Here is a 13,149-nt window from a genome sequence, read left to right as displayed (position 1 = left end):
CCTGCCACTGACAGGAACATTCAGGAACCACACACAGTTTTAAAACTGATCTTCATACATCTGTTTTCTAACTGCTTCTTTCAACTCAGTGATGCAGGGGACACGGAGCCTATCCTGGCAAATAACAGGTGCAAGGCAGGATATACCCTGGACAGGACGCCAGTCCACCTCAGGGCGCAGACAGACGCAGGCACACACACACTCACACCTGGGCCAATTTTCCCAGAAGTCCATCAACCTACCAGTTTGTCTTTGAACTGTGGGAGGAAACCAATCTTACAAAAGTAAAATGAAAAATTGCTTCTGTCTTTTAGGACTCCTAAAATATTTGACACTTCACAACTTAATTCTGATTTTTTTTCCTAGGAAAATTAAATCAGGTGGATTATCATTGATGCTTTATTGATGCTTGATGACATGTGTTTTATAATACTGTGATCCAGGGATGCTCCTTTTCCTTTAAAACTACACCTGAAATAACGCTGGAAGCCTCAGCGGCTCATGTGCGCACTTTTCATTAACACAGAGCTGGTGTGAGCTGGTTCACGAAAGCAGGGAACCTGTTTAGACACACGCTCCTGTGGAGGAGCCTGATTATTCTCCCATGACTCGCTGCAACAGCCTGCAAATAAATAAATGATGTGTAAATGTTAAAGTGCTCTGAAAATAGAGCAAGTGAAAAAAAAAACATCTTGCGATAACGGCCGGCGCAATAGAGCAGAGAAAGGGGACCTTTCAAAAGGCAGATAGAAAAAATAGACTGGAACATGGAAATGGATCGGACTGCCACTGTACAGGAGTCAGATCCATCACAGATTATACTACCTGCTGACTAATATGGAAAGCCAGTTCCAGGTGTTAGTCCCATTAACTGCTTCTGAGCAAATCATTGAAGTAGTACTTTTTCAATTGGTAGTGACTTAACAGGCAGTGATTAGAAATGCAGAGCACTGTTGCCCAATGTGGCATGGGTAAGGATGTGCAGAAATGAAAAGTAGATTTTGATCATTCCTTTGGATTCATATAAGATACAGTAAGATCACTTTATTGACCATAGACAAAATTTCTTGTATGAGGAATTTGTCTTTTTGCATACCCCAGCTTGCTCTCCATGAGACACACAGACAGGGAGAGAAGCTTGGGGTCAGAGCGCAGGGTCAGACATTTATCTGGCACTCCTGGAGTAGCTGGGGTGAAGGGCCTTGCTCAGGAGCCCAAGGGAGTAGGATTCCTCTGCAGGCCACGGGATACAAACCGGCAACCTTCCAGCCACAGGTGCAGATCCTTAGCCACAGAGCCACCGCCCCCCCCATATAGCTCCTTTTGTCCTAAATTTCTGTACATAAAGGATGTGACCCACTTCATCCACCCATGAAGTGCAGCAGACATTGTGCACCAGCAGCCCCAATACACAACAGGTCAGGTGGAGAAGCAAGAAATTGCTTCACTTATTGAATTAATTGGGAATGTGAGGGTGACCAGGTTACATAAACACAGAATGGAATTTAGCCAGGACACCAGGCTTAGCATAACTACTCTTAAACAGTGCCACTGGAGCTTTAATGTTCCTTGATTTACTGTCTCATCTGAAATGTGGCACCTTCGAAACTGTGTTCCTCGTCTTCACAACGAGGCACCGATTGGGAAATTCTGATTCGGGGAGGGTGCGTCACAGTGGCACAGTGGTTAGCGTTACTGCCTCATGATGCTGTGGCCCCGGGTGCAAATGCAAGCCTGGGCTACTGTCTGTGTGGAGTTTGTATGTTCTCCCCGTGTTTGTGTGTGGTGGTTTCCTCCCACCACGACCCTGAGTTGGATTAAGCAATGAGAAAATCTATGGATGGTCCAGAGAAAAGGTCGCCACCTACTGATCCATGAGTGCCAATTACATCAGCAAACTGCTTTCCTTGGAGGTTTATTTTTATCTAGAAATTAAAAATTGAAATACATCTGGCATTTCCAAGACCCCAGTCAGGACAGATTTCCGACAGCTCAGCCTGCTCTCCAGACTGTGGCTGTGCTATAAAGGCGTGGGTCTCACAGTGGGTGCTGTTGTGTTTCCAGGGCAGACGTTTACTGTGGCACTTTGCCCCTTTGAAGGCTGACTGTCCAGTTTGAAAAGATCATGTTTGAAAAGGAAGAGAAGCTCTACTGACACTCGTAATTTGGCTTTAGGGATGACTTAGTAATGAGGTGTTAGAATTAGCGATCATCTGTCAGTCACCTGTTTATGGCCAATGTTAAGGCTTTCGGCACCATAAGTGTCTGTGCTTGTGTTTTATGAATGGGAATCTGTCTTGACTGTGTTGGAAGTAAAAAAAACATGTGACACAGTGTGGATCCATAGTAGTGTTCCTTATTATGAAAGCTTCTGAGATTCTTTTAAAATTGTGAAAATCTTGCATGAGCTAACTTACATTCTGCATTTCAACTGTGTATAAACATGCAGTTAACAACACTTATCTGAGTTCAGCTTTGCTCTTGAGTATAGTCACTACATGAAAACCTTATTTTAACTTCATGTGACCTTAATCCAGCAGATTAGGCTCAGATTAAACATGGGAGCAGAGTAAAGGCTGTACTCTCTATGTGTGAGTCCATAGTCAGCAGAGGGACCTGGGATACAATCTGAAAGGTCTGGTTCCAAACTGGCTCTGACTACGACTGGGCCCTATTTGCAAAGCTTGCAATTGAGGTGATGAAACACCTGCTGAGTCTCTTCCTTTGGTATACCAGTGAGTTCCACTGGGTTTTGTCCAGTCTTCCTTTTAGGTTTAAGACTAGTGCGTTTTACTCACTGGGCTTTCTTGTCCTGTATGTTACCTGCTTTGTTAATGGAAAAATCTCACACTAAACTGGGCACTAATTATTTGTGGGGCCAGGTAAGCACAGCAAAAATGCCTAGAGATGATGGTCAAATCTACACTAAATGGAGACTTTGCCTGCATGGTCCTTGATCTATCTACTTTGTTAACAGTTGTGCTTGCTGTTCTCTGCACTGATCTTACTCTGTAAGTGAAGAGACAGACCCTGCGCTCTTGAGCTGTTTCATGTTGATGGAGATGTATGTTTGACAGGCTAGACAGATGTGTCAAAGCAGTTTGTGAAGTCCAGGAAAGAGCAGCAGGTGGTCTCTTGTTTCAAGGGGTGGCTGTATTCCACTATTTCAGAGGGGGAGTTGGCAGATAACACTGGCCACGTCCCTTGATAAGATCAGCCACAGCTTCTGCAACCACACTGCCTATGCAGATCATAGACACATTGCCAGCTATTTTATTTGTAGAGGAGCATTAAATTAAACTTCCTCTCACCCCACACACGGCCGCTTACAAAAAAAGAGCTTCTTCGATAGTCTTGTTTTTCCCTTGTTCAAGCTCATACTTCAGTAACAGATGCAAATCCCGAACGTCAGATATATTTCATTGCTGACTGCATGTCTGTCTTTTGCAAAGGACATTCTGCAAAATGACCCCATCGCTACTTGAGCATCTCGGGTTAACCCATGACTCAGAGTACACGGGCAGATGTGAAAGCTCTCTGAGCTAGTGAAGGCATGGAAAGATTCAACCCTCCACTTTCAAGCCATTTATTAGTAGGTAACAAAATAAGTTAGCAACAGGCTATTGTTTAATTTAGTATGCCTGCAGGGTAAGAAATGTACAAAAACAGTTAGTTACGGTAGTCTTTAAGGGCTGAGCACAGTTTGGGTGCAGGTTCGAGCACTAGTGACAACTGTGACTCCTACTCCTCAGGCAGTAATGTACCATTGACTCAGTACTGCCTAGGGTAGGGCTGAGATTAATCAGCTCCTGGTGATAGTGACCCCTACAGGTCTGCGGTGACAGTAGGGAGAGACGCGTTTCAACCTCCTACATGTCGCTGAGTAGTTTATAGCCGGTCTATGCTTCTGCATTTTTCCCACGTGTGTGTGTGTGGGTGTGTGTGTGTGTGTGGGGGGATGTTACTGTGAGCTGGTGGATCCGGAGTGTGAGACAATTCAATGAAGAGCTATAGGCATCTCCAAATCAAAATTGAATGGAGATTTTAACAAACGTTCTGGATGACCAAGTCACTTTAACCCCAACGGTTCTAATATCCTAACTAGTCCCAACCTCATTTCTCAAACCTATATAAACAGTATATAATATAGTTATACAAGTACTGTATATAGCTGTGCCAGCATGCGTAGGCTGCAAAAGAACAGGCAATGGGTTTATTCCATGCTGAAAAGAGAAGAAAGGAAACACAACGTTTCGGCCATGGAGCCTTCTTCAGGTGAGAAGGTGTGAGAACCCTTTACCTGCTCCTAATATAGTTATATATAACTATATAACTATACCTATATAAAGAACCCCTATGTAAACCCCTCTTTACCATGCATCTCATGCACCCCATCTCCAGCTTTGCACCTTCCCCTCGGGTAATTCCTCTCCTGAACGGGGGTCCCGCCTTCTTGTCCTGCAGCCAGCAGGTTAAGCCGATCTCACTCTTTCCAAAGTACTCAGTAACCGCCCACATATACAAACTGTAACTACAAGAGTCTCCCACTTCAGTCCTTCGGCGCCCCCGATTGGGTCAGAACTCAAACGTCCTCCGGCTCTTTGACGCGAGAGGTGACCCGACCTTATCTCTGCGTCACCGGGGCTAAAACGTCTTCCTTCGCCGAAAAAAAAAAAATTCCTTCAGGTGCAGCAATGTTAATTTAAACTGGTTAATCACACCAGATGCCAGGACCTGAACCAGAACGTGTTAATCCCGTTTTTATAGTGCATCAAAAAAGCAGTTAATACCCTATGCATTCATTTTTAAGGTACAGACCTGGGGGTCCCTACTTTTATTGTAGCCTTGTCCTGAAGCTGGGTGTCAGACCCACATCTGCACAACTGATCCCTTTGGCTGCCCTTAAATCTGGCAGTCCACCCCCCACACACACACTCCCTAGAGGTCTGGCACTACTATGTGTGTGGTGACCTTACTCCGGAATTCGCCATGTTTAGCTTTTGGAAACAGGCGTGATTGCTCTACGTTAAGGGGGCACTAAAGCTGTTTTCCTGAGGTTTCTTCATATCTTAAATCATTTTTCTTTTCAGGCTTTACCATCAGTTTAGTTTACTTCTTATATGACTCGTGTTGTCCCCTTTCTGTGTGGACTTCGTGGGACATGCTCAGGGATACCGATCTCACTGTAAAACACGTGATAAACATGTTGGGATGCCTGATGCCAAACCAGACTGCACGGCAGATGCAGTTAAAACTGCAGCTAAAATTCCCACGTATTCCTCCAGAGTTATTTGGAGGCTTCCGGTCTGCCTTGATTTTTCAATCAGGAGAATATTATTGGCGCATTGAGCTATCTGACATTTCCTTCTTCAACTTTGTGTCCACCCTGTGAATACTCTGTCATCATAGAGGGTTTTGTTGTCGTTTTTTTATTTACCGTTCCGGGAGAAAGCAACGCGTTTCTCGGCTTTCACCAAGAGCCTCGTTCTCTTGCGATCTCAAACATCACAGGACAGTGATCTAAAAGGCGCTGCTGCACCACTGAGGCAAGCCCAGCGATGAAGTCTGTCCAGTCTAGCGCGGTGTTAGTGAGAAAAGCTCACTGTATAGACCGCACGCGTTTTCCCGCTACACCTTGACAAAAATATTTACACGGGTCATAATTAGAACTCATTTTGGGACAGTCTGCCTCCCAACACAACCCCGTCGTTTGCTATCTCTATACCGCCTGTAACTTCAGGATTATACCGAGGACCCCTCGTTAAATCCTTATCGCCGACTGCAGTCTGAGATCAGAGGGATAATATCCACCAGATAAAACTCGGGGGGGGTGTTTATGGGGATAGGGCGAGAGGGAAGGATTTAATACACCTCCCGTTTGTGCTAGATGCTTGAAGAATGACATCATTTTCATATTCTCCCTCTCTCTCGCACACACACGCTCGCACGCACGGCCACGAGCGCGCGCCGCACACGGCGAGCCTGTGGCTACAGCTCGCGCCACTACCTACCTGCCGCAAGCGGCTGCCCCAGCCCTCGCGGCCCTGCTCTCTGATTGGACCCGCCAGCCAGGGGGAGGCGGGGAGAAGTTGATTAAGAAAAAACGGGAGGCGGTTTTTTTTCTCCTCATACCTCACACCCCCCCGGGCCGCCCCCCCTCCTTCTCTACCCCTAGACCGTAGGTTGAGAGAGTCCGCAGTATAAAACCTTCAGGGGTTATTAGGGACTGGAGCATCCTCGCAGGTTTGTCCTCGGGGGCGCAGAGCTCGATCTAGCTGGTAAATACAGTTGAGAATCCAAGTGGGAGAAGAGAGAGCAGCTTCTTGCTCGGGCGAGTGTGACGCTGCCCGGAGATGCGGTGAAGAGGAACTAGCGGTGACACTGGTTATATAAACCGAAGAGAAGAAGGATTGCTTCTTTTTTTTTTGCGGAAAGGTGGACGAAAAAGGCAACGTATTAGCCGCAGTTTCCCGAATATTACAATGGGATGTTACCCTGACGTTTAGCGAATTCAAGGAGCACGCCCGCAGCAGGTAAACACTGAAAGCAATGGCTTCACGGAGCCTTATGCAGTAAGTAGACATTCGCGCGCACGCAGAGGGGAGCAGAGGCTGAGATTTCAAACGTGTTGGTCCGGACGGCGTGAGAAACGCTGTGGTTTCGTGATGCGTTGCGGGTACCAACGTGGGTGATGGCAGTCCTGACAGCCCGCTGACCCGCTGTGTGACTGACATCGGTGACGGGTGCTTGCGCGTGCCTGGGGGTGAGTGGGGGGGAGTCGGTCTCGGGGACCAAGAGCATCTGCGCCTCCGCGCGAGCGCAGGGACCAGGTGCCTTCACTGAAGGGGCGAGGGGTTGTGTGTGTGTGTGTGTGTGTGTGTTGGGGGGGGGGTCAGAGGGAGGAGAGGGAGAAGGGGCGCTCGATTAAAATTTAAAATCCAGTCCCTCGGGGACAGAGGAGCACTAAGGAAAGGAGGGGTAGTCACGTCTACGTGCATAACTAACAGATGCATCGCTCCTTTCTGTGAAACAGACAGATGGGGTTGGTTTGACGTGCTGTTTTAGTGTCATTTTTCTCAGCGCCAGGTTCGCTTCCTCCTTCAGCCTGAACGCGCTGCACACTTAAACAGTTTATTCAGTGCCGTGGAGATTTACTGCATCAGCTGGAACGGTACAGTACATACCAGAGCGCTGGTGTATTTCTCGTGTTTTCATTCTGCGCGGGTGATTCCTCGTGTGAGAAACTCGCAGATGACAGCGTTGCAATTCAAAACGTTTTCGGGGATCTGCGTCTTCCACGCGAGTCACGCACAATTCAAAGGATCTTCGTATTTTTTAAACAGATGAGATGAGTGTAAAGAGACTCTACTCTACTCCCCGCATCTTTGCTTTCTGAACTGTTCCTGCGAGACGGGTCAAGGTGGAGTGTGCGCTGAAGTACATTTACAGACCTACAGTACAGGAGAATGGGTTTAGACGAGAGGCCACTCTGCCTTTCTAGCACAGATGACAGTGAGTTTAATTGAAACAAGGATCTCATCCAGCAGTTGTTTTTTTTCTTTAGTGGAGTCAGGGTATCGGCTGGAACTAAATGTCTGGGTAGCTTGTTCCACACTCCCACAACCCTTTGTGTAAAAATGTGCCTGCGGTAATCAGTTTGAAAGATGTTTGCCTGTAGATTTTACTTGTGGGTTCAGGGTGGTTTTTCAGTGTTGATTTGGAAGAAGTCCAGAAGGTTGACTTTGTCAATGCTTTTAAGAATTTTACATAATAGACCATCCACCCAATTTCTATCTGCTCCTTCCAGTTCAGGGCCGTAGGGGGAGCAGGGGCCTATCCCAGCATGCAATGGGCACAAGGCCCCCTGGATGGGATGCCAGTCCATGGCAGGGCAGACACACGGACAAACAAAGTCACACGAACACTCACATCTAGAGACAGTGCTCCCAGAAACGTCAAGTATCCGTTTGGACTGTGGGAGGAAACGGAGCGCCTGGAGGAAAGCCATGCCAACCCAGGGAGAACATGCAAACTCCATGCAGACAGCAGCCCAGGTCTGTCTCTTTAATTAGACAGGTGAAGTTCAAACTGGGGCCTGGGGAGTTCTCAGGCCTGGCAGTGAGGGACCGTCACCTGGATGGGGCTGTGTGCCAGGGATGAAGTACTGTACCTTACTGAGCTACCGCACAGAACACCAGGGTCTGCAGCAGAGAAACAATCCCCCACCCGTCTCCTTCAGGACACATACGCATCCTTAACTACTACCCTGCGGCCCCACCAAAATGCTAAAGGCTGGAGGAACACTCGCTGTCAAATTAACTGGTTGATTTCACAACTCACCTGTTTAATACCCCATGGAATTTCAGATCAGTTCCTATTTACTGTATAGGAACTTGGAGACTTGATAGTGACCTTCCAGTCCCAGGGCTGGAGGAGACCCCTGAACTATTTGACAGCAGAAAAAAAAAGGAACGAGGAAACATCAGTAATGTAAGGTGTCCCCTAATTAACCATGTTTAGGGTCCGAAAGCATGGTTTCAAAACAGGGAGTTAGTCTAGCTTTGTTTTCCTGTCCTTGGAGGTCAAGCTTTAAGCGAACATTTGCGGAGTCGGGTCTCAGACTCACTTAGCCAGTACTGGTGCCAGAGGGGGCGAGCTGCAGCCGGTAGCACGTCAAACTGGTCTGCTAGAGCGCGCGCGGGCTCGAGTCGCCGACAGGGACCGAATTACTCAGCCCCGAGCACTCACGCGACTCCCACGGGATGTGGCTGTGGCGCTCGCGAAAATGTGCGTGGAACGGAGGCGGTGCGTGTTGTTTTTCGACTAGTTCGCGTTAAAGCCATAGTGCAGGTGAGCCGTGATGTACCGGGTTCGAATTCAGATTTTCGCAATTCGCTGTTTGCAGCCGACCCGTGCTCCTGTCCTACTGGGGAAAAAAAAGTGTCCTTATATTTCCAATTCCGGGATCTGAGACGTTCTCTCCAGCTGCGGTCATTAACCAGGAACCGCTAATAATGTGTTAGTTATTATTCCTGAAAATGGCGATATTAGCATCGTGTTCATTTTCTAGTTGCTTTTGTCGTTTATCCACCGTTTACATTTTAATAGAGACCCGTGCGTGTTTTGAAATGGGGGTGTTGAGCCAGAGAAGAATAGCATAATTGTTTTACGATTCTGCCGAAATGGACTTTAATCCCTAGGTATGATAATTTTATTGACTGTACAACAGTATGTGTGGGGAGTTGTAGTCATTTGTTTAACTATATACTGTAAGTTAATTGAGAACGAATTCGCAAAGGCTATGACTACCTGCTGCCAGGCTTTTACTGCCGGGCTCACACTGCAGTCTGTGTGGGTCCTAATGCCCCAGCATTAGTAATAGTTGCTTACACTTCTATAGCTCTTTTCTGGACACTCCACTCAAAATACTCAAAGCACTTTACAGGTAATGGGGACTCCCCTCCACCACCACCAGTGTGCACCCTCACCTGGATGATGCGACGGCAGCCATAGTGCTCCAGTACTCCACTCACCACACACCAGCTCTCAGTGGGGAGGAGAGCAGATTGATGGAGCCAGTTCATAGAGGGGGATCATTAGGAGGCCATGATTGGTAATGGCCAATGGGGAAATTTGGCCAGGATGCCGGGGTTACACCCCTGCTCTTTTCGAGAAACGCCCTGGGAATTTTAATGACCACAGAGAGTCAGGACCTCGGTTTTACGTCTCGCTATACTGTAAAAAGGCGTTCTTTGGCTGAAACATAAAACCAAGGTCCTAACTCTCTGTGGTCTTTAAAAATCCCAGAATGTTACCCTGGCTAAATTTCCCATTGGCCTTCACCAATCATGGCCACTATGGCTGCACACTGGTGGTGGTGGAGGGGAGTCCCCATTACCTGTGCAGCACTTTGAGTGGAGTGTCCAGAATGTGTAAAGGGTAAGCAATTATTTTTTAAATGCAGGAAACTTGGGTAACCTTCATAAAATGGGCGACTCTTAATGTTTTGCAATCTGCATTCCTGAAAACAAGAAATCAAGCCAAAAAACCCTCATATACAAAGATTTATTTTAAAGAATACTTTTTTTCCAACGCTATGAGAATTTTGCAGCTAGTTAAACTCCCACACCTGTTAATTTTGCTTCTACGTGAGCAGCCTGTTATATACCCGGTTCCTTAATGGACTCATTCCTAAGATAAATTTCAGCATCTTTAACAATTTCTTAGTTCTTAAACACGTAGGCGGTTGCAAATCATGTGCAACTTAAGATCTTCAACCTTTGAGTAGATTAATAAACTAAATTAAAATTTCAGTTAAGGTAGCAGGTTTTTGAACCTTTTAATTTAGAGCTCAGCATGACATCACTTTATAAAGTGAAAACATTGTAACCCATTTTACATAATGAGAATACGTCTGTACCAGCAAATGCAATCAATGAGCAAAAATGATCTGCATTGAAAAGAACTTTAAAATGTCATGTCATTGACCAAACTGCTTTATACCACATGGTGTCACGGGAAACCAGAGCCTACCCAGCAAGCAATGAGCACAAGGCAGGGTACACCCTGGACAGGACACCAGTCCATCACAGAGCAAGTGCAAGCCCATCATACACGGGGACAATTTGGAGGCCACGGTAAAGGCTGAGGGGGAAATGTGGCCCAGACACTGGGATAACTCGCTACTCTTATCAAGAAATGCCCGGGGATCTTTAATGACCCCTGAGAGTCAGGACCTCGGTTTAATGTCTCATCCGAAAGACAGCGCCCACTACAGTATAGTGTCCCCGCCACAATACTGGGGTATAGGACCCATACAGACCGCAGGGTGGGCGACCCCCGCTGGTCCCACTAACACCTCTTCCAGCAGTAACCATAGTTTTTCCCAGGAGGTCTCCCAACCAGGTACTGACCAGGCTCATACCTGCTGAGCTCCAGTTGAGAGCTGCAGGGTGATATGGCTGCTGGCAGAACTTTAAAATATTTACAGGACATGTTTTGTGAAAAGACAGGCTTTCTCTTCTTCTTCAGATTTGAAGATATTGCACTGACGACTTTATGGCAATGAAGGGAAAATATAATAAGAGTCCTGGTATGCGCTTAATAGCAACAAACTATAAAGGCAATGACATATGACTTCTCTCTGTTTAATCATCAAAAGCAGCTGAACTACTAAAACATTGGTTTTCTGCTTAAAAGCCCTTTTTCTGGAGGAACTGTTGAATAAAATAGAAGTGTTTCTCTACATGACAATGCAGTGCATAGACTTGAATTAGATGTAACTGAGATTAAGGAAATATTTCTTGAAAGAACATTCTGTCTTTGTCTCTGTATACACTACAGTTTATAATGAAAATACTCATGGAACGTGTTTTTCAAAGATTTGCGATACGTGCCACGATGTTCCTGATGAAGGTTACTTCTGCTGTAGACACTTCTGACATAAGAATACTAGGCTAAATCCTAACAAGGCCGTTGTATTCTGATTTCATCACAGCAAAAGAAATGAACTTCGTGCTTTAGATACACACACCAGATATGCCTGGTGACATTCAAAATCTTTATCTTCAGATGATTCATTGAAGATGTCGTGAGGCACTTTTCCCTGCTGGATCAAAAATCCATTCATATGGCTACTGGCAAATACAGCATATTCATCCATCCATTTTCTAACCTCAGCATCCATTTCAGGATCCCAGGGGAGCTGGAGCCTATCCCAGCAAGCAACGGGCGCAAGGCAGGGCACACTCTGGACAGCACGCCAGTCCATCACAGGGCACACAGACACACACTCACACCAGGGCAGGTTCTCCCAGAAGCCAATTAACTTGCCAGCATGTCTTTGGGCTGTAGGAGGAAACAGGAGCACCTGGAGGAAACCCAGGTGATCATGGGGAGAACGTACAAACTCCATGCAGATAGCAGCCCAAACGCTGAAAATAAAAAGAGCAACACTAGTGCTCTGCTTTATCTGATGTTTTCTATGTTCTATTTCCTCCATCCCATGAACATACTGTAGATTGACACTTGCTGTGTCATCCCTACTTAACAGACACTGGAACGTGGAATGCAGGCAGACATTTATCTGTACCTTCACGAAACTAGCCAGGTCAGAGCCTGATATAGCTGGAAAAGCCCATGGCATGGAAAAGGAGTATAGCAGGGAGCACAACCCTGTCAGGTCAAGTGTGATCATGCCTGTCTCTCCCTCTGTCTCTCTCCAGGGTTCCCAGGCTTCATTCTCTCCTCTTGGTCCCCAGTGCTTCGGGCTTCCTGATGAGTACAGTTTCCCATGGCCTGTATCCACGAGACCCGAGCCCCCTCCCCCTCTCTCTCGGGCTTCAGCACGCCCATATCGGAGCCCCCATTCCGCCGGCTGGACCCCGACACCCCAGCCTGCACCCCCGAGATGGACCTGACCCCCACGCAGTGTGTGCTGCGCAACGTGCTGTCTGTGGACACGGGTGCGGGAGGGGGCGGCGGCCCCAGTGGCTGCAGGCAGAGCCCCACGCCCAGCGACGAGCCCCCCGAGCACTTCGCCAACTGCATGCTCAAGCTGCATGAGAACGAGGCAGGGGGCGGGGCAGAGGCGGGGCAGAGTGCAGAGGGCGGGGCTGTCAGGAGCCAATCAGACGACGTGAGACTTCAGTGCCAGTCAGGGGGCGGGTTCCTGGAGGGCCTGTTTGGCTGTCTGAAGCCAGTGTGGACCATGATTGGCAAGGCGTACTCCACTGAGCACAAGCAGAGCCAGGAAGGTAAGGGCATTCCTCTGTGTGTTTATATCCAAATTGAGTTAAAGTGCTTTACTAGTTGTCTTCAAGTAAAGTTTGGAGCTATATTTCCTTTCCGTGCAGTGAACTGGAGTTTCACAGTTAAATCAATAAGCTGGTATTCTAAACACTAATGACTTGTTTATGATGAAGTATTTGGAAGACTTGCCTTCATGTTTGGAGTTTCACAGAAAAAAACTAAACTTCCAACTAACCCTGAAACATCCAATATGCTGGGTTGCTGCCGTAGTAAGAGGGACCACTACACTGATGCAACCTGGTTCATATAAAAAACTGTCGATAGGAGAGGTTGTCATCACAAAGCGCTATAAAGAGCAAATCTGACAAAGACTGGCAATGCATAGGTATAGTTTTTCCT

General features: G+C 47.0%; 1 protein-coding gene across 2 annotated transcripts in view; it reads left to right on the top strand.

Moving 5' to 3' along the window:
* The window catches only part of map3k12 (mitogen-activated protein kinase kinase kinase 12), a 58,330-nt gene that overhangs the window by 17,538 nt on the left and 27,643 nt on the right, over nt 1-13,149 (top strand). Inside the window, exons 1-2 of one of the 2 annotated variants that reach the window (XM_088633692.1) lie at nt 5,975-6,533; nt 12,225-12,755. In XM_088633692.1, coding sequence (XP_088489818.1) covers nt 12,293-12,755 — 463 coding nt within the window. In that variant the 5' untranslated portion in view covers nt 5,975-6,533; nt 12,225-12,292. Of the gene's footprint in view, nt 1-5,974; nt 6,534-12,224; nt 12,756-13,149 lie in introns of those variants that run through there. The other variant, XM_088633693.1, reaches the window with a different exon arrangement.

This window comes from Lepisosteus platostomus, chromosome 1 (assembly GCF_059453375.1).
Source record: "Lepisosteus platostomus isolate fLepPlt1 chromosome 1, fLepPlt1.hap1, whole genome shotgun sequence".
NCBI lineage: Eukaryota > Metazoa > Chordata > Actinopteri > Semionotiformes > Lepisosteidae > Lepisosteus > Lepisosteus platostomus.
This window is presented reverse-complemented; position numbering and strand designations above follow the sequence as displayed.